Source organism: Coregonus lavaretus, assembly GCF_964263955.1.
Source record: "Coregonus lavaretus genome assembly, chromosome: 7".
In the NCBI taxonomy this organism is placed as follows: Eukaryota; Metazoa; Chordata; class Actinopteri; order Salmoniformes; family Salmonidae; genus Coregonus; species Coregonus lavaretus.
This window is the reverse complement of record NC_139994.1, coordinates 55,542,278-55,569,180: the sequence shown is the minus strand read 5'-3', so window position 1 is coordinate 55,569,180 and position 26,903 is coordinate 55,542,278. Positions and strand designations below refer to the sequence as shown.

Here is a 26,903-nt window from a genome sequence, read left to right as displayed (position 1 = left end):
TTGCATAAAGAATCAGAATACACTGGCAGAATCAGAAAAATAGGTGTTACCTCACAACATGAGGGATGTGTCTCCTCACACATTAATCTGCTTTTTAAAATGTGTTCCTCCTTTGATGATTGAAATGGTTCAGATGGACGTAGTTCTCAAGCTTGTAATTGAAATATCTACAGAGGCGGCAGCTGCCTTTCACAGCATGGGGGCTATAGTTAAAGGAGCCCTATTCCCTCATGGCAAACAACAATATTTATGTTTGAGTTCCCTCCGTCTTTTTCCTCCCTCGTCCCTTCCCTCTGTGAAGGGGTATCTATTGAGTTCCTGGCTCCTGCTCAGAGAGGTCAATTAATCTCGTAGGTGCTCAACTGGTACAAAGTAGCCAGGCAGCGCAGCAGCACTCTCCACTGAAGCGCCTACTTCAGAGAGAAAAAAACTGAAAAAGGGAGGCACGGGTGCTCGACTCCCACTTCACACCCAGCCCACTAAGCCTGGGTGGATAAAAGGGGAAGCTGGGACCAGAGACTGCTCATCAGCTCTACTCTGCTCTACTCACAAGCTAGCAACGTGTGATAGCTGTAGCTTAGTCAAAACTAGCAGCAGCACAGACGGGAACAGGGGGGAGCATGGGTGCTTTGATGGTCATCTTTTCACTTCAGAAAGATCAGAGGCGCAAAAGGACAGGTAGGCCAGGGTGTGTGTGTGTGTGTGTGTGTGTGTGTGGTTTGTTTGTTTGTTTCTGAGGGGAGGGGGGACACAGGATGGTGGACCTTTCTTTGGAACACGTTTTTGTTTTGTTTTATTCTTAAAGGCACAGTGTAGTCAAATCTGTGATTTTTCCTATGTTATATATATTTCCACACGGAGGTTGGAATAATACTGTGAAATTCTGAGAATTATGATAATGCCCTTTTGGCCTACATTACAGTTTTCCCCTCCCCACTCAGACCACTCCCAGATAGTCCTAGCAAAATTATTGCTTGAGAAATGGCTATTTTTACTATTTAAATTGAAAACAATCACATTAAGGTACCTAATTTATACCCAGAAATGATTTGATATTGAGATAGAAAACGGCTGCATTGAACATTTAAAGGGATACTTCGGGATGTGTCTACTTCCCCAGAGTCAGATGAACTTGTGGATACCATTTGTATGTCTCTGTGTCCAGTATGAAGGAAGTTGGAGGTAGTTTCGTGAGCCAATGCTAACTAGCGTTAGCACAGTGAATGGGGGGTGGCCTGGTTAACTCTCTTAGGCAAAATATCACAGTTGATTGTTGAAGAACATACTGTAACATATACATTCCTTATGAGCTTAGTTCAACTGTCTCACCTCATCAGAACCCAAAATATAAGATTGTGAACAAACAATGTATAGCTCCAATACATGGTTAAAAATCTCCTGGTCAGTCCTTGCATCCAAAGCTCTGTCTTTTTTAATTTGAGAGTGGTTACATTTCTCCAGGCCCATCCCTCAGCTGTTTACCAAAAAAGTGGCAGGGAAACTGCATCATTGTTGTTTGAGTCCCAGATTGAACTTTAACAAATGAGTCTAATAAGACCCAATTTGTGTGTGTGTGGGGGGGGGGGGGTTAACTCTGTTAGATAATAGATCACAGTTTGGACAGCTCTATGCATTGTAAGCACTTTTCACCAGAACCCAAATTGGAGCACATTGACCAGGTAGGCACAATTTCCCTCCGGCATAACATTTGATGAAACTCCATAAAGTCTAAAGCTGAAATCAAGATTTGCTAACCTCCAAATTGGATGACTACTCACTGTGCTCAGCATTGTAATGAGCTATTGTATTATTCTACTCTGTTATTCTGCATGTGTGTCCGTTTCTATCCATATATGAGATCTGAAGTTGAGACTTCAAACCCAGCCTGAGCTCCAGCTCCTGGGACCATCATGGTGGATGGGAGTGATGATGAATTGGGCCGAGTCTCTGCATGGGGAACGCACCGGGCCTGAGGCCCGCAGTGCCACTCCACTACCCCCTCTAATGCCTCACATTAATTACCATAGCTGTTCCACATGTGAAGAGAGACGCTGTTTTAGTTAGCGCCTTGCCAACCGTACCCTCCATCTCCACTCTACTCCATCCAGTCCCACTCTTAGTTGGTTTGAAGCTTTTCAAGTGTCTCAAGGTGAAAAGATGAGACTGTGTAGGCTAGTTATGGCGGTTTAGTATGATGGTAGGGTCCACAGAGATTCTATGAATCAGTTCTTATAGAGTTCTGGATGCAATTCAATGGGTAGGTCTAGATCTATTGAGCATTTTGTTCTAGACGTCACCGGCTCTGACTGTCTTGTTCAGGGTTTGTTTGTGAGTGGGTTTTGAGCTACTGAAGTATTCCAAGGTGAAAAAATGTTGGGGTTAGTTATGGTGGTTTCATTATGATTGTAGTTCTAGGCGAGATGTAGTGGGCTTGTTGTCGTGGACGTCGTCTGCTGTGACTCGATCTTTACAGGGTTGTTTGTTAGTGGTGTTTGTGGTAGGAGTGCTGTGCACTCGACACATTGCCTCTCAGATTGAAATTACAAATAAATGCGTGTCTGTTTTGTACTTTTCCAATCTGTCAAATCGAGGTGAGTGGTTGTATAATTAAGCACTGAATGTTTGCACCCCTTCCTCTGCACTATTCATTTTGTTTTTGTGTTAAAATCATGTAAAATCTCTCACAAAAAAAGCTAACTCAAATTTTACCATGGTGTACCACGCACGAGTGATGCGTGACCTTGCCTAATACTTGAAGACTTGCATGAGCTCCCAGATATAATGCCTAGGCTTTAGCTCAAGAGACTAACGTGAGTTTGTAGCATGTACAAGACCTGGGTTTGAACCCAGTCGGTCACACAAGCACCTGTGAGCTTTTATTTTATTTTTGCCAATCACAGTAGCTTTGTTAAGTGATCTCCCTCTCTTCGGTGGGGAGTACTGAACGGGTTGTGTTGCTGCTGGCCCTGCCCTGGTACAAGCCTTCTGGTGTTTACAGAACTAAAGAGACTCCGCAGGGAGAGCCTCTGTCACTACACCCAGGTGTCCACTATGCTCAGACACTGGAGGGGTGGGTGGGAGGTCCTGAGACCTCATTGAGTGAGTTGATTTAAAAAAAGCATGAAACTTGGTTGGTCCTCTGTAGCTCAATTGGTAGAGCATGGCGCTTGTAACGCCAGGGTAGTGGGTTCGATCCCCGGGACCACCCATACGTAAAAATGTATGCACACATAACTGTAAGTCGCTTTGGATAAAAGTGTCTGCCAAATGGCATATTATTATTATTATTATTGATGTACTCAGAAGACCATTATTAGCATGTTTTAACCACTCCTATAAAAATGGTAGACTATCAGATACTCATCAAGAAGGTCTGATTTCACTATTACTGAAACAGGACCCAGGTGGTCAATATAAATATCCTGTCCATTAAAAAAAAATAAAAAAAATGGAGGCCCCTTACACTTCAGTGTTGTGATGCAAAGATTCTAGCTAAATGCATAGCGCATAGCATAAAAAAGGTATTGTTGGATATTATTAATCCTAATCAGACAGGTTTTTTACATGGACGATACATTGGAGATAATATAAGACAAGTACTGGAAACAATAGAACACTATGAAAAATCATGGAAACCAGGCCTGGTATTCATAGCTGACTTTGAAAAGGCTTTTGATAAAGTACGACTGGAATTTATACACAGAACAAAAATATACTGTAAATGCAACATGTAAAGTGCTGCTCCCATGTTTCATGAGCTGAAATGAAAGATCCCAGATATTTTCCATACGCACAAAAAGCTTATTTCTCTCAAATGTTGTGCACAAATTTGTTTACATCCCTGTCAGTGAGTACTTCTCATTTGACAAGATAATCCAGCCATCTGACAGGTGTGGCATATCAAGAAACTGATTAAACAGCATGATCATTACGCAGGTGCACCTTGTGCTGGGGACAATAAAAGGCCACTCTAAAATTTGCAGTTTTGTCACACAACACAATACCACAGATGTCTCAAGTTTTGAGGGAGCATGCAATTGGCATGCTGACTGGAGGAATGTCCATCAGAGCTGTTGCCAGAGAATTGAATGTTAATTTCTCTACAATAAGCTGCTTCCAACGTCGTTTTAGAGAATTTGGCAGTACGTCCAACCGGCCTCACAACCGCAGACCACATGTATGGCGTTGTGTGGGCAAGCGGTTTGCTGATGTCAACGTTGTGAACAGAGTGCCCCATGGTGGTGGTGGGGTTATGGTATGGGCAGGCATAAGCTACGGACAACAAACACAATTACATTTTATCAGTGGCAATGTGAATGCACAGAGACACCATGACGAAATCCTGAGGCCCATTGAAGTGCCATTCATCCGCCGCCATCACCTCATGTTTCAGAATGATAATGCATGGCCCCATGTTGCAAGGATCTGTACACAATTCCTGGAAGCTGAAAATGTCCCATTTCTTCAATAGCCTGCATACTCAATAGACATGTCACCCATTGAGCATGTTTGGGATGCTCTGGATCGACGTGTACGACAGCGTGTTCCAGTTCCCACCAATATCCAGCAACTTTGCACAGACATTGAAGAGTGGGACAACATTCCACAGGCCACAATCAACAGCCTGATCAACTCTATGCTAAGGAGATGTGTCGCGCCGCATGAGGGAAATGGTGATCACACCAGATACTGACTGGTTTTCTGATCCATGCCCCTACCTTTTTTCAAGGAATATGTGACCAATAGATGCATACAGTGAGGGAAAAAAGTATTTGATCCCCTGCTGATTTTGTACATTTGCCCACTGACAAAGAAATGATCAGTCTATAATTTTAATGCTAGGTTTATTTGAACAGTGAGAGACAGAATAACAACAACAAAAATCCAGAAAAACGCATGTCAAAAATGTTATAAATTGATTTGCATTTTAATGAGGGAAATAAGTATTTGACCCCCTCTCAATCAGAAAGACTTCTGGCTCCCAGGTGTCTTTTATACAGGTAACAAACTGAGATTAGGAGCACACTCTTAAAGGGAGTGCTCCTAATCTCAGTTTGTTACCTGTATGAAAGACACCTGTCCACAGAAGCAATCAATCAATCAGATTCCAAACTCTCCACCATGGCCAAGACCAAAGAGCTCTCCAAGGATGTCAGGGACATGATTGTAGACCTACACAAGGCTGGAATGGGCTATAAGAACATCGCCAAGCAGCTTGGTGAGAAGGTGACAACAGTTGGTGCGATTATTCGCAAATGGAAGAAACACAAAATAACTGTCAATCTCCCTCGGCCTGGGGCTCCATGCAAGATCTCACCTTGTGGAGTTGCAATGATCATGAGAACGGTGAGGAATCAGCCCAGAACTACACGGGAGGATCTTGTCAATGATCTCAAGGCAGCTGGGACCATAGTCACCAAGAAAACAATTGGGAACACACTACGCCGTGAAGGACTGAAATCCTGCAACGCCCGCAAGGTCCCCCTGCTCAAGAAAGCACATATACAGGGCCGTCTGAAGTTTGCCAATGATCATCTGAATGATTCAGAGGAGAACTGGGTGAAAGTGTTGTGGTCAGATGAGACCAAAATTGAGCTCTTTGGCATCAACTCAACTCGCCGTGTTTGGAGGAGGAGGAATGCTGCCTATGACCCCAAGAACACCATCCCCACCGTCAAACATGGAGGTGGAAACATTATTATTTGGGGGTGTTTTTCTGCTAAGGGGACCATGTACCGTCAAATCTTGGGTGAGAATCGCCTTCCCTCAGCCAGGGCATTGAAAATGGGTTGTGGATGGGTATTCCATCATGACAATGACCCAAAACACACGGCCAAGGCAACAAAGGAGTGGCTCAAGAAGAAGCACATTAAGGTCCTGGAGTGGCCTAGCCAGTCTCCAGACCTTAATCCCATAGAAAATCTGTGGAGGGAGCTGAAGGTTCGAGTTGCCAAACGTCAGCCTCGAAACCTTAATGACTTGGAGAAGATCTGCAAAGAGGAGTGGAACAAAATCCCTCCTGAGATGTGTGCAAACCTGGTGGCCAACTACAAGAAACGTCTGACCTCTGTGAATACCAACAAGGGTTTTGCCACCAAGTACTAAGTCATGTTTTGGAGAAGGGTCAAATACTTATTTCCCTCATTAAAATGCAAATCAATTGATAACATTTTTGACATGCATTTTTCTGGATTTTGTTGTTGTTATTCTGTCTCTCACTGTTCAAATAAACCTACCATTAAAATTATAGACTGATCATGTCTTTGTCAGTGGGCAAACGTACAAAATCAGCAGGGGATCAAATACTTTTTTCCCTCACTGTATCTGTATCCCCAGTCATTTGAAATCCATAGATTAGGGCCTAATACATTTATTTCAATTCACTGATTTCTTTATATGAACTGTCACTTAGTAAAATCTTTGAAATTGTTGCCTGTTGCGTTTATATTTTCGTTCCGGATATATAAATGACTGGAATATTTAAAATTTTGAGAATCTCTTATACAATGGGTTAAAGTTACAGTATGTATAGTAACCCTAGGTGTAAAATAGTCAATAATGGCTACTTCTCAGAAAATGTTAAACTGTCAAGAGGAGTAAAACAAGTTTGTCCACTATCGGCATATCAATTTATTATGGCCATCGAAATGTTAGCTATTCAAATCAGATACAACAATAATATCAAGGGGCTAGAAATCCAGGGTTTAAAAACAAAGGTGTTATTGTACACTGACACATTTTTCATTTAAATCCACAATTTGAATCCCTCCACAGCCTCATAGAGGATCTAGATGATTTTTCTAACCTCTCTGGATAACAACCAAATTATGATAAGTGTACTCACTATATTACGTATTGGATCACGTAAAAATAAAACCTTTACATTACCGTGTAGTTTACCAATAAAATGGTCTGACGGTGAAGTGGAAATACTAGGTATTCATATCCCGAAAGAAAGAAATGATCTCACTACAATACATTTTAATAGAAAGTTAGCAAAAATAGATAAGATCTTGCTTGAAAGGAAAATACCTGTCTATTTGTGGGAAAATCACCCTGATTAACTCTTTAGTCATATCCCAGTTTACCTATTTGCTTATGGCCCTGCCTACACCTAACGACTTGTTTTTAAAATTATATGAGCAAAATATATTCCATTTTATTTGGAATGACAAGCCAGACAAAATTAAACGGGCCTATTTACAAACGCTATACTTAAATCCGAACTGGTTCTCTAGCAGATTAGTAAGAATGTCTCACACCGTGTTCAAGAATGGCCTTTTCCCTTTATTCAGCTTACAACCTCTCACTTTGTTATTTGAAAATGAAATTAGCTCCAAAATATCGCTATTAAAAATAAAAATAAACGATAGAAAGTTGGTTGCATTTTATTTTAATACACCGGATAAGACAGAACAAATATTACAACGAATATTATGGTTAAACTCAAATATACTTTTCTTTTTTTTTTTACGTTAGAAAAAACATTTTTAAAACATTATAATCTTTGTAAATGATACCATAAATGGGACTGGTGGAGTTGTCACACATGCAGCCAACGAAAATATTTCGAAATGTCTGCTCTACCAAAATTACAACTAACTAATTGCAGCATTTTTTGCAAAAATGGAAGAGGCAAGTGGAAGGGGGAGAAGATCAGGAAGTTGTCTGTCGGCCCTGTATTAAAACAGGTTAAAGAAAACTATGATAAATAAAAAAGTATGCCAGTTTGATTTAAGGATCAGAAAATTGCAAGCTGTGCCATACAGCTTGTAAAATAGTTGGGAAGAGATGATCAATTAACCAATTCCATGGCATATGGTTTATGAACTGATAGTCAAAACGATGCCTGATTCAAAACTTCAAGTTTTCCCAATTTAAATTATTACACAAAATTATTGCAATCAAAATGCATAGAAAAAAAAATATATTGAACAAAAAAATTTATAAATTTAGAGGGATTAGAAATGATACAGATAATTACATTGATAGAAGCCACAATCTATCTGCAATATTAAAGCTGATACACCCCCTAAAACAAAAAAATGCAAATCACTGCTAATATTGCTGCAGTATTCATAGCCACACTCTTGTATATTTTCATAATTACTCTACACACTCATACTGTATAATGGAGTTATCAGTATGCATAAATTGCACTGCTTCTCTTAAAGGCCACGTCACAAGTCAACATCGAGAGGTCAAGTCAACATCGATCCACATAGAGCTAGTCAGGTTCCTTGTCTCTCAAGAGATTTAGTTTAGTTTATTAGGATCCCCATAAGCTCTTGCACGTGCAGCAGCTACTCTTCCTGGGGTCCAGTCTCAGTGAGCTCACTGGCTGTGGGTGCTGACATGGGGAGTGTGAAATCATCAGCATACATAGTCATTCTCGCTTCTAGTAAGACAACTGGCAAATCATTAGTAAAAATAGAGAATGGCCCAAGAGATGTTGGTTGATTAAAAAATTCACCAATCTCATTCATTAGCGCAACATTAACACTTTGAAGGAATATGCTTTGAATATACAGTACCAGTCAAACGTTTGGACACACCTACTCATTCAAGGGTTTTTCTTTTTTTGGACTATTCCCTACATTGTAGAATAATAGTGAAGACATCAAAACTATGAAATAACACATATGGAATCATGTAGTAACCAAAAAAGTGTTAAACAAATCAAAATATATTTTAGATTCTTCAAAGTAGCCACCCTTTGCCTTGACGAAAGCTTTGCACATTCTTGGTATTCTCTCAACCAGCTTCATGAGGTAGTCACCTGGAATGAATTTAAATTAACAGGTGTGCCTTGTTAAAAGTTAATTTGTGGAATTTCTTTCCTTAATGCGTTTGAGCCAATCAGTTGTTGTGACAAGGTAGGGTGGGTTTACAGAAGATAGCCCTATTTGGTAAAAGACCAAGTCCATATTATGGCAAGAACAGCTCAAATAAGCAAAGAGAAACGACAGTCCATCATTGATTGCAGACAGAAGATTGATCCATTGATATTTCAAAGTCATGGGGTCTATTAATATGAGATGATTAAAGGGATTTTCATAGTCTCTCAAATATCCATCCTTTGTTAAATATAAATACTAACAGTATAAGCTATCCAAACACCTATCATAACCCCTCATAGTTCATCCCTAAGAACAGTAACTTTTGAAACGTGTGGACACTTCTCTAAAATTAGCATTTAAATTGAAACGGTAGATTCACAGAGGTTGACTTTTTGGGGCTACTAGATGCTACAAGCTTGTTTTCATTGTCAACGTTGAGTGGCCCTCGACATGATAGCTTGCTTCCTGGAATTAATGACTTGTCTCCTTGGGGTACACGGGCCAATATTATGGAGGCTTCCTAAGACTGGGATTAATGACTAGCATCCCTCTTAGGGGGCCCAGCAGGTGCAATAGGAAGTAGGCTTAGCCATACACAGACAGTCCTAGTCCCCACTGAACGGGCCAAGACACATCATGGGGCACTCTGACAACCTTGGGGCAGCAGTTGGTTATACTGACCCCAATGAACAGACCTGGTTCCCTTCCTGTTTTCCAAAAATAACTTTTGCTTTCTTGATAATCTTTAACCCTGTGACACCCAGTGTTGCAAAGTGCAACATGCCTTCCATTTAATCTGTTTAATGATTATGTTCATGCACTTAAACATGCTGAGAATTCCATATCCCATTACCTTTTTGGTCAAATTTTAGTTACCCTTTCTTAGGGGCACTCTGACTGTTGCATCACCAACATCCTCTGAAGCTAAAGCATGATGGGGCAAATTGCATTATGCATCTGACCCGTAGTAATTTTCTCTAGTTTTAAGTGTATTTGTCTCTGTTCAACTCCCTAAATTGCTCATTGCTCAGGCAATGTTTTCAGCTCTAGAAACCTGATGAAGACTTATAGGGTCAATGTGGTTTCAGTATATGCACTTGGGAGCGTATATCTCAGTGTGGAGTATTATCTTTTCACTGTATAATTTAGCCATGAATACTCATCCATGACTTAAATATGCATAAATAGTGGCCCCTACAGGGAAATTTGAGGAGCATAGTTGAGAACTCGGTCTAGCCCTGCCATTTCTCTTGGTGTCCATTTGATGGCAGCAAAATCTCCCATACACAGTACTGTATGTTCATTGCTGTCAAAAACCAAAACAATACAACAACCTGTGGAGATGTAAAGAAATAGGCCATCTTTTTAGATATGCACACTGCTAAAACGCAATCAATTAAAATATGGTGCTATACGCATCCCATTATGAGGTCATATTCTTATAGCCTTGTAAGCGGTCTGTATGTGTGCATGATGGGAATGTATGTACAGTATTGTGTATGGTTAAATGTATTAAATAAAGTCATGCAGTGCAACCATGTACTGTAAGTCATTCAGCGATGGCCTTTTCTCGCTCTGCCAGTGCTGTAATTGCACAAGGTAAGGTAGGATTACCATACATGGTTAGAATAAATCACTCATCATCATGGTAATGTCCACATTAATGTGGAAGTTTTTGTTCAGCAACATATTCTATTCTTACCATTTCATTTCTATTGAGCACAAAATAATCTGAAATGCAACCAAAACAGCAAATGAAAGATTTAATTAATATATTTAAATTCATAACTCCAGGAAACGTCAGTACAAAAATAACGGAGCTTACAATGAAACTCTCCCATGAGAACCAACCATGTTTATTTATCTACCTATTCAGACCCCTCTTTATGGAAGTGGATTCGTAAATCAAGTTGAGCTAATGCATTGACCTTGCTAATGTTGAAGGGGATGGGGAGAGCAGGCACACATGTTCATTTAATCAGCTTTATACACTCTAATCAAAGGACAACCTGAGAGGAATAAGCGTTCCAATCAAGCCTAATGCGTAATGTCATTATTACGACAGAGGAGGAAAGAGACCCATTTAAGTGTCCATGTGACACACTATATCAGAAAGGACCCACAGTTTCTTGAAATTCTTTTGAACCCTTTAAAAACTTAGTGAATTCTGTGTACTAATCGCAGAATATGATAATTAGAGAAAATGATTGACTACATACTTAATTGGCGGTTTATAACCGTCAATGTGTCTTTATTGATTTGCTTCTCATGTAGCCTACTATGCTATGATGTTTTCAATGTTACACTGTTACCTGGTTATGCATTTTGGAAGGAAATGCCCTTTAATAAGATAAAATATGAGATTTATTTTATCTTGGGATGCTTTTTAAAGTAGATTAGTGCAGAAAAGGCTCAAGTGGATAGTGGTTCACCTCAGAACACTTCTTTACCCATTAGTATACCATATTATTTGGTAACCGTACACAGCTGCTCAAATATCTCTTGATCCATACATGTTTACTGTCACCATAGCAACAGGTTATTCAGAGCACTTCCTTCTGTTTGTACCGGGGCAATATGGAATGTACTGTATTGTTACATAAAGTATTCCCAGAGAGCAGCCTTGGGACTTTCCCTGGTACATGGGCTCATGGGATACCCTGGGGATCATCGAGGGGGGAACATGGGGTTTGGGGAGTTGGGAGGGTGATCCTATGTGACCCTCCTATGCTGGGATGTGATCGGTTGTCCTTTCTGCAGCATTGGTGTGTCCCACTGTGGGGGGAAGATAGCAAGGGGCTTGGTAATCCCCATGGCACCTGGCAACACTGGTGGCTGTCTCTCTCCCTCTCTTTGTGCCGCTCCATTTCCTCTTTTCTCTCTGTCAAACGACCCCCTTTTCTTCCTCTTACTGTCTTCTGTTTATTTTTCTTGGTTGATTGTGTTCCTCCCATCACTCTTTCTCCTTACTCCCCTACACTCTCTCTTCACGTCCCATCTCTCTCAGATCCTCTCCCTCCCCTTTCTCTCTCTCTCTCTCTCTCTCTCTCTCTCTCTCTCTCTCTCTCTCTCTCTCTCTCTCTCTCTCTCTCTCTCTCTCTCTCTCTCTCTCTCTCTCTCTCTCTCTCTCTCTCTCTCTCTCTCTCTCTCTCTCTCTCAGATCCTCTCCCTCCCCTCTCCCTCTCTCTCTCTCTCAGATCCTCTCCCTCCCCTTTCTCTCTCTCTCTCTCTCTCTCTCTCTCTCTCTCTCTCTCTGATCTCTCCCTCCCCCCCCCTCTCTCTCTCTCTCTCTCTCTCTCTCTCTCTCTCTCTCTCTCTCTCTCTCTCTCTCTCAGATCCTCTCCCTCCCCTTCTCTCTCTCTCTCTCTCTCTCTCTCTCCCCCTTCTCTTTTTGCCGGTGTCTCGTCAAGCCTGAGATGCTGGCTCTCTAAGTGAAGTTAAATGTCCTGTAGACGGGCAGTGAGCTCTGTGATTGTGACAGTGGTCATGGGCAGCCCATGATTAACTGATTCGATCACCATGAACCTTGAGGGGCTGGAGATGATTGCCGTTCTGGTGGTGGTGATTTTCTTTGTCAAGGTTATGGAGCAGTTTGGACTTTTAGAGACGGGTTACGACGGTAAGATATAAGCTAGGCTGGGTCTTTGAGTTTCGTCAGAGCACTGAAGTAGTTTAGAGGACTTTTCTGAACGACAGGTTGTCAGTTCCTCCGAGCTTGAATGTAACTTCATATGCAATTTTTTCCATATTACACAGTTTACTTAATTGTTGGTTGGTGGCTCTTTATGAATGTCTTGGTTGAAGTTGAATATAGCTGCTGTTGCAAAGAGACTAGAATTGTGTTTTTATCATAGCAAAGTACATGTACTTTCATTAGGGCTGGGAATTACCAGGGACCTTACAATACGATATTGCGATACTCAGGTGCCGATATGATTTTTATTGCGATTCTATATGTATTGCGATTCTATAGCGTTAAAGTTTTTTTTATCGATACTTCGAGTCATAGAATCAATATAATATTGTACAAAATAATATTGTGATGCCTTTGGTCATGACTGTGCTATCTTTGCTCTTTCACTTGTTATGACCATGTTCTCTGTAAGTGTTATACTAAGACTTTGTCATTAGTAGACAATCTGTGAGAGGGTGAGAAATAGACAGTCGTAAAATGCAAGGACAGGTAAACCAAGATGGTGATAGTCAGGAGAGAGTCAAACCAATTGATTGTGTGTAGTGTGGGACACGTTGCATTCTGTACTTCAACAATTGGTTCAACATTTACAACAAGTCATGTATCATTCAGGGGTAGAAATATGGTTATTTGCCTTTTATTGCTTTTGTTTTAGACATTAACATGTTGTTGTCTCTGTTGTCATTGAGGGCCCGTGTTAGTGATGCCATCTTGAGGAAAAGCTTGATTGCGTTTGAAATTATTATTATTATTTTTTGTATTTTTTTTAGGGGGTGCAAATAGATTGTGGCTTCTGTCAATATAATTGTCTGCACCATTTCCTTTTCCATCCCCCATATATACAGTGCATTCGGAAAGTATTCAGACCCCTTTACTTTTTCCACAAAAAATCTTCATCAATCTACACACGATACCCCATAACGACAAAGTAAAAACATTTTTTTTGAAATATTACATTTACATAAGTATTCAGACCCTTTACTCAGTACTTTGTTGAAGCACCTTTGGCAACGGTTACAGCCTCGAGTCTTCTTGGGTATGACGCTACAAGCTTGGCACACCTGTATTTGGGGAGTTTCCCCCATTGTTGTCTGCAGATCCTCTCAAGCTCTGTCAGGTTGGATGGGAAAAAAACATCCCCACAAGATGATGCTGCCACCACCATGCTTCACAGTAGGGATGGTGGCAGGTTTCCTCCAGATGTGACGCTTGGCATTCAGGCCAAAGACTTGCAAAGAGTGTGCAAAGCTGTCATCAAGGCAAAGGGTGGCTATATGAATAATCTCAAATATAAAATATAATTTTGATTTGTTTAACACTTTTTTGGTTACTACATGATTCCATAGGTGTTATTTCATCGTGTTGATGTCTTCACTATTATTCTACAATGTAGAAAATAGTAAAAATAAAGAAAATCCCTTGAATGAGTAGGTGTGTCCAAACTTTTGACTGGTACTGTATATATATATATATATATATTGATTTTCCTTTATTATTTCCCCCTAATCTTTGTAAATGATATCATAAATAGGACTGGTGGAGTTACAGTGGGGAAAAAAAGTATTTAGTCAGCCACCAATTGTGCAAGTTCTCCCACTTAAAAAGATGAGAGAGGCCTGTAATTTTCATCATAGGTACACGTCAACTATGACAGACAAAATGAGGAAAAAAAATCCAGAAAATCACATTGTAGGATTTTTAATGAATTTATTTGCAAATTATGGTGGAAAATAAGTATTTGGTCAATAACAAAAGTTTCTCAATACTTTGTTATATACCCTTTGTTAGCAATGACACAGGTCAAACGTTTTCTGTAAGTCTTCACAAGGTTTTCACACACTGTTGCTGGTATTTTGGCCCATTCCTCCATGCAGATCTCCTCTAGAGCAGTGATGTTTTGGGGCTGTCGCTGGGCAACACGGACTTTCAACTCCCTCCAAAGATTTTCTATGGGGTTGAGATCTGGAGACTGGCTAGGCCACTCCAAGACCTTGAAATGCTTCTTACGAAGCTACTCCTTCGTTGCCCGGGCGGTGTGTTTCGGATCATTGTCATGCTGAAAGACCCAGCCACGTTTCATCTTCAATGCCCTTGCTGATGGAAGGAGGTTTTCACTCAAAATCTCATGATACATGGCCCCATTCATTCTTTCCTTTACACGGATCAGTCGTCCTGGTCCCTTTGCAGAAAAACAGCCCCAAAGCATGATGTTTCCACCCCCATGCTTCACAGTAGGTATGGTGTTCTTTGGATGCAACTCAGCATTCTTTGTCCTCCAAACACGACGAGTTGAGTTTTTACCAAAAAGTTATATTTTTGTTTCATCTGACCATATGACATTCTCCCAATCCTCTTCTGGATCATCCAAATGCACTCTAGCAAACTTCAGACGGGCCTGGACATGTACTGGCTTAAGCAGGGGGACACGTCTGGCACTGCAGGATTTGAGTCCCTGGCGGCGTAGTGTGTTACTGATGGTAGGCTTTGTTACTTTGGTCCCAGCTCTCTGCAGGTCATTCACTAGGTGTGGTTCTGGAATTTTTGCTCACCGTTCTTGTGATCATTTTGACCCCACGGGGTGAGATAATAATAATAATAATAATAATAATTGGTCATTTAGCAGACGCTCTTATCCAGAGCGACTTACAGGAGCAATTAGGGTTAAGTGCCTTGCTCAAGGGCACATCGACAGATTTTTCACCTAGTCGGCTCGGGGATTAGAACCAGCGACCTTTCGGTTACTGGCACAACGCTCTTCACCACTAAGCTACCTGCCGCCCTTGCGTGGAGCCCCAGATCGAGGGAGATTATCAGTGGTCTTGTATGTCTTCCATTTCCTAATAATTGCTCCCACAGTTGATTTCTTCAAACCAAGCTGCTTACCTATTGCAGATTCAGTCTTCCCAGCCTGGTGCAGGTCTACAAATTTTTTTCTGGTGTCCTTTGACAGCTCTTTGGTCTTGGCCATAGTGGAGTTTGGAGTGTGACTGTTTGAGGTTGTGGACAGGTGTCTTTTATACTGATAACAAGTTCAAACAGGTGCCATTAATACAGGTAACGAGTGGAGGACAGAGGAGCCTCTTAAAGAAGAAGTTACAGGTCTGTGAGAGCCAGAAATCTTGCTTGTTTGTACGTGACCAAATACTTATTTTCCACCATAATTTGCAAATAAATTCATTAAAAATCGTACAATGTGATTTTCTGGAATTTTTTTCTCATTTTGTCTGTCATAGTTGACGTGTACCTATGATGAAAATTACAGGCCTCTCTCATCTTTTTAAGTGGGAGAACTTGCACAATTGGTGGCTGACTAAATACTTTTTTTCCCCACTGTATGTACATGCAGCTAACAAAAATATATGGAAATGTCTGCTCAGTAATAGTGAAATCCGACCTTCTTGTTGAGAATTTGATAATCAACAATTTTTATAGGAGTGGTTAAAACATGCTAATAACGGTCCTCTGAGTACATCAAAAAAGGTTTGATATACCTCAACTGGTATGCCATCCAGCCCTGGAGTTTTCCCTGACTTAAAGGCTTTAATTGCATCAAGAAGTTCCTCCTCTGTAATTTGGCCTTCACATGAGTCTTTCTGTACAGCTGTTAATTTATAGAAAAAAAATCCTTACAATTAACTTCGGTTAGCGGAGATGGAGGAAACTGAAACGAAAACATATGCTTAAAGTACACTTTACAGTGCATCTGTAAAGTATTCAGGCCCCTTGACTTTTCCACATTTTGTTACATTACAGCCTTATTCTAAAATTGATTAAATAGTTTTTCCCCCCCTCATCAATCTACAGACAATACCCCATAATGACAAAGCAAAAACAGGTTTTTAGAAATGTATGCAAATGTATAAAAAATAAAAAACATAAATATCACATTTACATAAGTATTTACTCAGTATTTAGGATTACAGCCTCAAATCTTCTTGGGTATGACGCTACAAGCGTGGCATCCCTGTATTTGGGGAGTTTCTCCCATTCTTCTCTGCAGATCCTCTCAAGCTCTGTCAGGTTGGATGGGGAGCATCGCTGCACAGCTATTTTCAGGTCTCTCCAGAGATATTACATTTTACATTTACATTTTAGTCATTTAGCAGACGCTCTTATCCAGAGCGACTTACAGTTAGTGAGTGCATACATTTTTTATACTGGCCCCCCATGGGAATCGAACCCACAACCCTAACCCTGGCGTTGCAAACGCCATGCTCTACCAACTGAGCTACATCCCTGCCGGCCATTCCCTCCCCTACCCTGGACGACGCTGGGCCAATTGTGCGCCGCCCCATGGGTCTCCCGGTCGCGGCCGGCTACGACAGAGCCTAGATTCGAACCAGGATCTCTAGTGGCACAGCTAGCACTGCGATACTCAGGTTCAAGTCCAGGCTCTGGCTGGGCCACTCAAGGACATTCAGAGACTTCTCCTGAAGCCACTCCTGCGTTGTCTTGGCTGTGTGCTTCCTGTTGGAAGGTGAACCTTCGCCCCAATCTGTGGTCCTGAGCGCTCTGGAGCAGGTTTTCATCAAAGATCTCTCTGTACTTTGCTCCATTCATCTTTCCCTCGATCCTGACTAGTCTCCCTGCCGCTGAAAATCATCCCCACAGCATGATGCTGCCATCACCATACTTCACTGTAGGGATGGTGCCAGGTTTCCTCTAGACGTGACGCTTGGCACTCAGGTCAAAGAGTTCAATCTTGGTTTCATCAGACCAGAGAATCTTGAGTCCTTTAGGTGCCTTTTGGCAAACTCCAAGCGGGCTGTCATGTGCCTTTTACTGAGGAGTAGCTTCTGTCTGGCCACTCTACCATAAAGGCCTGATTGGTGGAGTGCTGCAGAGATGGTTGTCCTTCTGGAAGGTTATCCCATCTCCACAGTGGAACTCTGGAGCTCTGTCAAAGTGACCATCGGGTTCTTGGTCACCTCCCTGACCAAGGCCCTTCTCCCCCGATTGCTCAGTTTGGCCGAGCGGCCAGCTCTAGGAAGAGCCTTGGTGGTTCCAAACTTCTTCCATTTAAGAATGATGGAGGCCACTATGTTCTTGGGGACCTTCAATGCTGTAGAAATGTTTTGCTACCTTTCACCAGACCTCATGGCTTGGTTTTTGCTCTGACATGCACTGTCAACTGTGGGACCTTATATAGACAGGTGTGTGCCTTTCCAAATCATGCCCAATCAATTGAATTTATATTATATAATTTATATTTATTGAATACACATCTCAAGGATGATCAACGAAAACAGGATGCACCTGAGCTCAATTTCAATTCTCACAGCAAAGGGTCTGAATACTTATGTAAATAAGGTATTTATTTTTCATTTATATATTTCTAAAAACTTGTTTTCACTTTGTCGTTATGGGGTATTGTGTGTAGATTGATGAGGAAAACAATTACTTTAATCCATTTCAGAATAAAGCTGTAACTTAATAACATGTGGAAAAAGTCAAAGGGTCTGAATACTTTCCGAATGCACTGTATATACAAAGGTATGTGGACACCACTTCAAATTAGTGGATTCGGCTTTTCCAGCAACGCCCATTGCTGACAGGTGTACAAAATCGAGCACACAGCCAAACAATCTTCATAGAAAAACATTGGCAGTAGAATGGCCTTACTGAAGAGTTTAGTGACTTTCAACTTGGCACCGTCATAGGATGTGACCTTTCCAATAAATCAGTTCGTCAAATTTCTGCCTCTGGAAGCAACGTCAGCACAATAACTGTTTGTCGGGAGCTTCATGAAATGGGTTTGCATGGCCGAGCAGACGCACACAAGCCTAAGATCACCATGTGCAATGCCAAGCATCGGCTGGAGTGGTGTAAATCTCACCGCCATTGGACTCTGGAGCAGTGGAAATTAGTTTTCTGGAGTGATGAATCACGCTTCACCATCTGGCAGTCAGACAGACAAATCTGGGTTTGGCAGATGCCAGGAGAATACTACCTGCCCGAATGCATATTGCCAACTGTAAAGTATGGTGGAGGAGGAATAATGATCTGGGGCTGTTTTTCATGGTTCGGGACAGGCCTACAATGACATTCTAGACGATTCTGTGCTTCCAACTTTGTGGCAACAGTTTGGGGAAGGCCCTTTCCTGTTTCAGCATGACAATGCCCCCGTGCACAAAGTGAGGTCCATACAGAAAGGGCTTGTCAAGATCGGTGTGGAAGAACTTGACATGGAGGCTGTTTTAGCAGAAAAGGTGGGACCAACTCCATATGAATGCCCATGATTTTGGAATGAGATGTTCGACGAGCAGGTTTCCACATACTTTTGTTCATGTAGTGTACTTTGCTTCCTCTTTCAAAATATAAATGTTGTGAATCATGTGTGACTCCGTCATTTGTAACAAGTTTCAGTAAATTATTTTTTGCATTTCTATGTTGAAGATGGTGTATTTTTCCCCATATTCCACCCAGTTTGCTTTATTTTCTATAATATATTACACTTGATCTTTCTTGAATAAGTTCCTCCAGTTCTTTTCTTATTCTGTGCCTCTATGGTGAAGTTTTTATTGCTATCTACAGTTGAAGTCGGAAGTTTACATACACCTTAGCCAATTACATTTAAACTCAGTTTTTCACAATTCCTGACATTTAATCCTAGTAAAAATTCCCTGTCTTAGGTCAGTTATGATCACCACTTTATTTTAAGAATGTGAAATGTCAGAATAATAGTAGAGAGAAATATTTATTTCAGCTTTTATTTCTTTCATCACATTCCCAGTGGGTCAGAAGTTTACATACACACACAGTATTTGGTAGCATTGCCTTTAAATTGTTTAACTTGGGTCAAAAGTTTCGGGTAGCCTTCTACAAGCTTCCCACAATAAGTGTGGTGAATTTTTGCCCATTCCTCCTGACAGAGCTGGTGTAACTGAGTCAGGTTTGTAGGCCTCCTTGCTCGCACACGCTTTTTCATTTCTGCCCATACATTTTCTATAGGATTGAGGTCAGGGCTTTGTGATGGCCACTCCAATACCTTGACTTTGTTGTCCTTAAGCCATTTTGCCACAACTTTTGAAGTATGCTTGGGGTCATTGTCCATTTGGAAGACCCATTTGCGACCAAGCTTTAACTTCCTGACTGATGTCTTGAGATGTTGCTTCAATATATCCACATACTTTTGCTTCCTCATTATGCCATCTATTTTGTGAAGTGCACCAGTCCCTCCTGCAGCAAAGCACCCCCACAGCATGATGCTGCCACCCCCATGCTTCACGGTTGGGATGGTGTTGTTCGGCTTGCAAGCAACCCCCTTTTTCCTCCAAACATAATGATGGTCATTATGGCCAAACAGTTCTATTTTTGTTTCATCAGACCAGAGGACATTTCTCCAAAAAGTATGATCTTTGTCCCCATGTGCAGTTGCAAACCGTAGTCTGGCTTTTTTATGGTTTTGGAGCAGTGGTTTCTTCCTTGCTGAGTGGCCTTTCAGGTTATGTCGATATAGGACTCGTTTTACTGTGGATATTGATACTTTTGTATCGGTATCCTCCAGCATCTTCACAAGGTCCTTTGCTGTTGTTCTGGGATTGATTTGCGCTTTTCGCACCAAAGTACGTTCATCTCTAGGAGACAGAACACGTCTCCTTCCTGAGCGGTATGACGGTTGCGTGGTCCCATGGTGTTTATACTTTCGTACTATTGTTTGTACAGATGAACGTGGTACCTTCAGGCGTTTGGAAATTGCTCCCAAGGATGAACCAGACTTGTGGAGGTCTACAATTTTTTTTCTGAGGTCTTGGCTGATTTCTTTTCATTTACCCATGAAAAGAGGCACTGAGTTTGAAGATAGGCCTTGAAATACATCCACAGGTACACCTCCAATTGACTCAAATGGTGTCAATTAGCCTATCAGAAGCTTCTAAAGCCATGACATCATTTTCTGGAATTTTCCACGTTGTTTAAAGGCACAGTCAACTTAGTGTATGTAAACTTCTGACCCACTGGAATTGTGATACAGTGAATTAAGTGAAATAATCTGTCTGTAAACAAGTGTTGGAAAAATTACTTGTGTCATGCACAAAGTAGATGTACTAACTGACTTGCCAAAACTATAGTTTGTTAACAAGAAATGTGTGGAGTGGTTGAAAAACGAGTTTTAATGACTCCAACCTAAGTGTATGTAAACTTCCGACTTCAACTGTATATCTCACTAGGTCAGGATATTTAAGCCTCCATATATACACTATTTCCAATATTCATGATATTTGTGCATTAGGGCGATTAGATTTCCTTTATGATCCATTGAGGTATTTAAAACCATATTATAATCTCCCACTATAATAATAGTCTTGTATTGCTTGTAGGCTTGATAAATTATATATATATATATATATATATATATATATATATATATATATATATATATATATATATATATATATATATATATTATCAAAGAAGCGTGGATCATCATTATTTGGACCTTATAGATCAGTGGTTCCCAACCTTTGTCGGTTACTGTACCACCAAGTATATTTTGCTCTGCCAGGAGTACCCCTGAAGTACCCCCTCATGAGTCTTCTCAAGTACCCCCTGTGGATAGGCCAAGTACTCCCAGGGGTCCTAGTACCCCTGGTTGGAAAACACTGGTATAGATTAATGAGCCAAATCTGTTTATGGTCCAATAACATATTTAAAATAATCCATCTACCTTGCGGATCTGTTTGGACAATTTGCACATTCGGACTCACTAACTGTAAGTCGCTCTGGATAAGAGCGTCTGCTAAATGACTAAAATGTAAATTTAAATGGATCAAAAATGATTGTTAATTCATATCATCACCTCTTTTGAGTTTCTTTGCCCATGGGAGAAGTATAACAGCCAAAAGCATTTCCAACCCCCTCACCTTGATTGTATTGTATACTGTTATTTAAAAAATATGTATTATACAATTTTGCATATCTTTATTTATATCCACAATTAACTAATAATATGCCTAATAATGTAGGCACTTCATACGAAGGATTGTTACCTATAAACAGGACTGTCATTACAAAAATTACATTTTTTGGCAAGCAATTATTATTTAGTGAAACAATTATTGTGATTCATCCTATACTGTCCCTAACATCATTACCCCTTCGCAACAGATGTGGGATACATACACACACTCTCCCTACCCTTCTCCCACAAACTACCACAAGCTCAGATGTTCAACAGTTGTTCCATCCCCGAGCCCAACTCAAGAGAGGACTTTATGTGTGAATGCATATACAGTTGTAGATGTTTGAGAAGGCATGCAAAATTGAGCAAGAATTTGTCCTAGCTGATGGAGCTCAGATACACCGCTTTCCACTGAAACACACACACTGAGCAGTCTCTGAGCAGTCAGACCTTTGGATTATTTTGTGCCGGCAGGGCCACAATAATTTGCCCCCTCTCTGATTGTCCGAGTGTGACCCCCTCCCCATGGGTTACTGCATCTAGTGTTGCCAGCACTGCCACTACCTGGGTGGGGGTCTCCACTGGAATTCCCAGCGTCTAGGTACAAGGTCGTCAAGGTTCTCATTAGTAGCTTTGAGAAATTCCTTGTATATTATGCTCACCGACCCGGGGGCTTTGGCTTTGTTGGACCAACCCTGCCAGGCAGGCTCAGACTCTTGAGGGGACAGTGCTGCTTATCTTTCTGTCTTGGCAGCGTATACGCTACCTGAAGTAGGCCTATAAAACAGATAAGGATTTCTCCTTACTGTGTGGGTCGCTCAGGTGGGTGTCTAGGGTAAAGGGTTTGGGACCATTCCGTCATGATAGACAATAAATAAATAGACTATTTGTAATTTATTTTAAAATGTATATCCCATATCTGCACAAAATTTTAAACTCTGTCACAACTCCTGCTCGCAGACACACATGTGCTCTGGTATTTGCAACCATTTTCCTTTTTCACTCGCTTAACTCACCACACTTTTCCAATCACAAAAACACACACCCCATCTTCCATCACAACCACACTCCCCCCACATATACACCCGCACATACCCACATACTGTGTCTTCTATGTCCTCTGTTTGCTGTGTGTTTATCTCTACCATGTTGATTCCTACCTAATTTCGGGCTTTTGAGTACTTTTGTTTTCCAGTTCCTTATATTTGAAGATGTATTATTTCAATAATTGTCAGTTTTTAAATGAATTTGATTGGATGTGAAAAGTAACGTCTATCTGTGTGTAGACTAACTAAATTACTCAAATGGGAGGCAGACGGCTACAGACCAAACATAATCAATCTCATTGTGCCCTGAAATCAACTTTCCTCAAGAACGTGGGATTTCCACAAAACCGCTAATATCATGCCAGTGATATGCTGTTATACCATTTGCTTGTCTCTAGTCACGTTGAAATTAATACAAAAAAGATGCAAACATAGTTTTTAGGCTTCCTCGTGGAGAACAATGCTTGAACCTGGGCCCATTGGAGATTTAAACAGGCGGCCATGTTTGTTTTGTTTGTGTGTGTGAATCTAGTATTCAGGATCTGAGGCCTGCTGGCATCACCCCCCTCTGTTTATTTGCATGCTCTAACAATCTGTCCAGACTGCAAAGCTGTTGAATAGCGAGGAAAATACTTAAGCATAGGCAAAAAGGCTATTGATTGTATAAAATGAGCAGCAAGCTATATAGACCCAACATAAATGTTGGTTCAAAAACATATGCCAGTTTCTTTTGGTTCTATAAAAACACTATATTTTCGGTTTAAATGTCTGCGTCGGAGCTGGACTGTGTTTCCGCCGACACATTGGTGCGGCTAGCTTCCGGGTTAAGCGAGCAGTGTGTCAAGAAGCAGTGCGGCCTGGCAGGGTCGTGTTTCGGAGGACACATGGCTCTCGACCTTCGCCTCTCCAGAGTCCGTAGGGGAGTTGCAGCGATGGGATAAGACTGTAACGACCAATTGGATATCACAAAATTGGGGAGAAAAAGAGGTAAAGGTAAAAAAAAACAAAAAAAAAACATTTGTCTGCGTCGGTCTGTAAGGCGACGTGTTGGCTCCTTCTTGTGTTCCCTCAACAGCCTGTCTCCAAACAACCATGTCGACTATCACAGCCCTCCTTACATATGGGATGGGAAAGTCTCGCTGAAGCCACTTTCTCCCAGATAATCCCTTGTGTTCCTCTGGAGAAAAGGTGTGATTCACTTTTAGATTGACAAATTTGGTCAAGCAGCACTCACTGCAGTATTGCAGAGCGGTAGCAAATTGTGCAAGGCCATTCCCGTTTTTTTTCAAATTGAAGGGTATAAGTACTCTCCAATAAGCGGAATCCATGCTAGTGGTAAGTCTCCTCCTGGAGAAGTGTTTTTAGCTAAAAGTTACTGATGCACTATGAGCTTCTAAATAACATTGCTGAAGTTAAGGTCACGTTGACCCGATATCTACATTTAATGAGCAGTATAGCACATTGAGATATTAATATAGAGACTGACAAAATGGCTGCGCTAGGGTATGGCCTTTTGTTCACCACTTCCTGATTGTAATTATGGAATACATAATGCTCTCTTTTGGGAATCTGTCTTAGATGGCAACGACTTAACATAAAATCCCCAACTCTACTTTACTGATTTACTATACAAGGAAAACATTGATGGATGGGGTGTCATGAGCATGTAATAGTTACAGCTCTTTTACAAGCAAAATGCACAATTAAAATGATTTTAAAGAATGAGCATGGCTTAACTGTTGTAATGAATTCAAATGTGTGTATAAATGTAGCTAATAGGCCAGGGTATTGCTTAACTAGATGCCTGGTTGGTAGCATTCCAACTAAGAATTGATATACAGTGGGGAAAAAAGTATTTAGTCAGCCACCAATTGTGCAAGTTCTCCCACTTAAAAAGATGAGAGAGGCCTGCAATTTTCATCATAGGTACACGTCAACTATGACAGACAAAATGAGAAAAAAAAATCCAGAAAATCACATTGTAGGATTTTTAATGAATTTATTTGCAAATTATGGTGGAAAATAAGTATTTGGTCAATAACGAAAGTTTCTCAATACTTTGTTATATACCCTTTGTTGGCAATGACACGGGTCAAACGTTTTCTGTAAGTCTTCACAAGGTTTTCACACACTGTTGCTGGTATTTTGGCCCATTCCTCCATGCAGATCTCCTCTAGAGCAGTGATGTTTTGGGGCTGTCGCTGGGCAACACAGACTTTCAACTCCCTCCAAAGATTTTCTATGGGGTTGAGATCTGGAGACTGGCTAGGCCACTCCAGGACCTTGAAATGCTTCTTACGAAGCCACTCCTTCGTTGCCCGGGCGGTGTGTTTGGGATCATTTTCATGCTGAAAGACCCAGCCACGTTTCATCTTCAATGCCCTTGCTGATGGAAGGAGGTTTTCACTCAAAATCTCACGATACATGGCCCCATTCATTCTTTCCTTTACACGGATCAGTCGTCCTGGTCCCTTTGCAGAAAAACAGCCCCAAAGCATGATGTTTCCACCCCCATGCTTCACAGTAGGTATGGTGTTCTTTGGATGCAACTCAGCATTCTTTGTCCTCCAAACACGACGAGTTGAGTTTTTACCAAAAAGTTCTATTTTGGTTTCATCTGACCATATGACATTCTCCCAATCCTCTTCTGGATCATCCAAATGCACTCTAGCAAACTTCAGACGGGCCTGGACATGGACTGGCTTAAGCAGGGGGATACATCTGGCACTGCAGGATTTGAGTCCCTGGCGGCGTAGTGTGTTACTGATGGTAGGCTTTGTTACTTTGGTCCCAGCTCTCTGCAGGTCATTCACTAGGTCCCCCCGTGTGGTTCTGGGATTTTTGCTCACCGTTCTTGTGATCATTTTGACCCCACGGGGTGAGATCTTGCGTGGAACCCCAGATCGAGGGAGATTATCAGTGGTCTTGTATGTCTTCCATTTCCTAATAATTGCTCCCACAGTTGATTTCTTCAAACCAAGCTGCTTGCCTATTGCAGATTCAGTCTTCCCAGCCTGGTGCAGGTCTACAATTTTGATTCTGGTGTCCTTTGACAGCTCTTTGGTCTTGGCCATAGTGGAGTTTGGAGTGTGACTGTTTGAGGTTGTGGACAGGTGTCTTTTATACTGATAACAAGTTCAAACAGGTGCCATTAATACAGGTAACGAGTGGAGGACAGAGGAGCCTCTTAAAGAAGAAGTTACAGGTCTGTGAGAGCCAGAAATATTGCTTGTTTGTAGGTGACCAAATACTTATTTTCCACCATAATTTGCAAATAAATTCATTATAAATCCTACAATGTGATTTTCTGGATTTTTTTCCTCAATTTGTCTGTCATAGTTGACGTGTACCTATGATGAAAATTACAGGCCTCTCTCATCTTTTTAAGTGGGAGAACTTGCACAATTGGTGGCTGACTAAATACTTTTTTTCCCCACTGTATATTTCTCGATAATGGCTTAAAAGCATATTAGTGTTAGGAAAACCTTTTAGATTGATTCAGCAATTTGGACCTTGCACATGTGTACAGATAACTGTGTGGAGATTGCTTCCTTAAGTTGAAAGGATCTAGCTAGGTGGATTTGATTCATGGGTCTTTCAGTTGCACATACTGAGGCCTTCAAGGATTTGCACGCATGACTGTAAATTGCTTTGGATAAAAGCGTGTGCTAAATGGCATACAGTGAGGGAAAAAAGTATTTGATCCCCTGCTGATTTTGTACGTTTGCCCACTGACAAAGAAATTATCAGTCTATAATTTTAATGGTAGGTTTATTTGAACAGTGAGAGACAGAATAACAACAAATAAAACTGAAAAACACATGTAAAAAATGTTATAAATTGATTTGAATTTTAATGAGGGAAATACGTATTTGACCCCCTATCAATCAGAAAGATTTCTGGCTCCCAGGTGTCTTTTATACAGGTAACGAGCTGAGATTAGGAGCACACTCTTAAAGGGAGTGCTCCTAATCTCAGCTTGTTACCTGTATAAAGACACCTGTCCACAGAAGCAATCAATCAATCAGATTCCAAACTCTCCACCATGGCCAAGACCAAAGAGCTCTCCAAGGATGTCAGGGACAAGATTGTAGACTTACACAAGGCTGGAATGGGCTACAAGACCATCGCCAAGCAGCTTGGTGAGAAGGTGACAACAGTTGGTGCGATTATTCGCAAATGAAAGAAACACACAAGAACTGTCAATCTCCCTCGGCCTGGGTCTCCATGCAAGATCTCACCTCGTGGAGTTGCAATGATCATGAGAACGGTGAGGAATCAGCCGAGAACGGTGAGGAATCAGCCCAGAACTACACGGGAGGATCTTGTCAATGATCTCAAGGCAGCTGGGACCATAGTCACCAAGAAAACAATTGGTAACACACTACGCCGTGAAGGACTGAAATCCTGCAGCGCCCGCAAGG

The 26,903-nt window shown here is 41.2% G+C and overlaps 1 protein-coding gene across 3 annotated transcripts in view; it reads left to right on the top strand.

The window, feature by feature from the left end:
* The window catches only part of LOC311132248 (Kv channel-interacting protein 4-like), a gene marked incomplete at both ends in the record, with an annotated part of 300,291 nt that overhangs the window by 195,681 nt on the left and 77,707 nt on the right, over nt 1–26,903 (top strand). The window contains one exon of one of the 3 annotated variants that reach the window (XM_084165479.1): nt 12,360–12,459. The exons of the other annotated variants lie outside the window; for them this stretch is intronic. Within the exon in view, the coding sequence (XP_084021605.1) occupies nt 12,360–12,459 (100 nt within the window). Of the gene's footprint in view, nt 1–12,359; nt 12,460–26,903 lie in introns of those variants that run through there. 3 annotated transcript variants of the gene reach the window in all.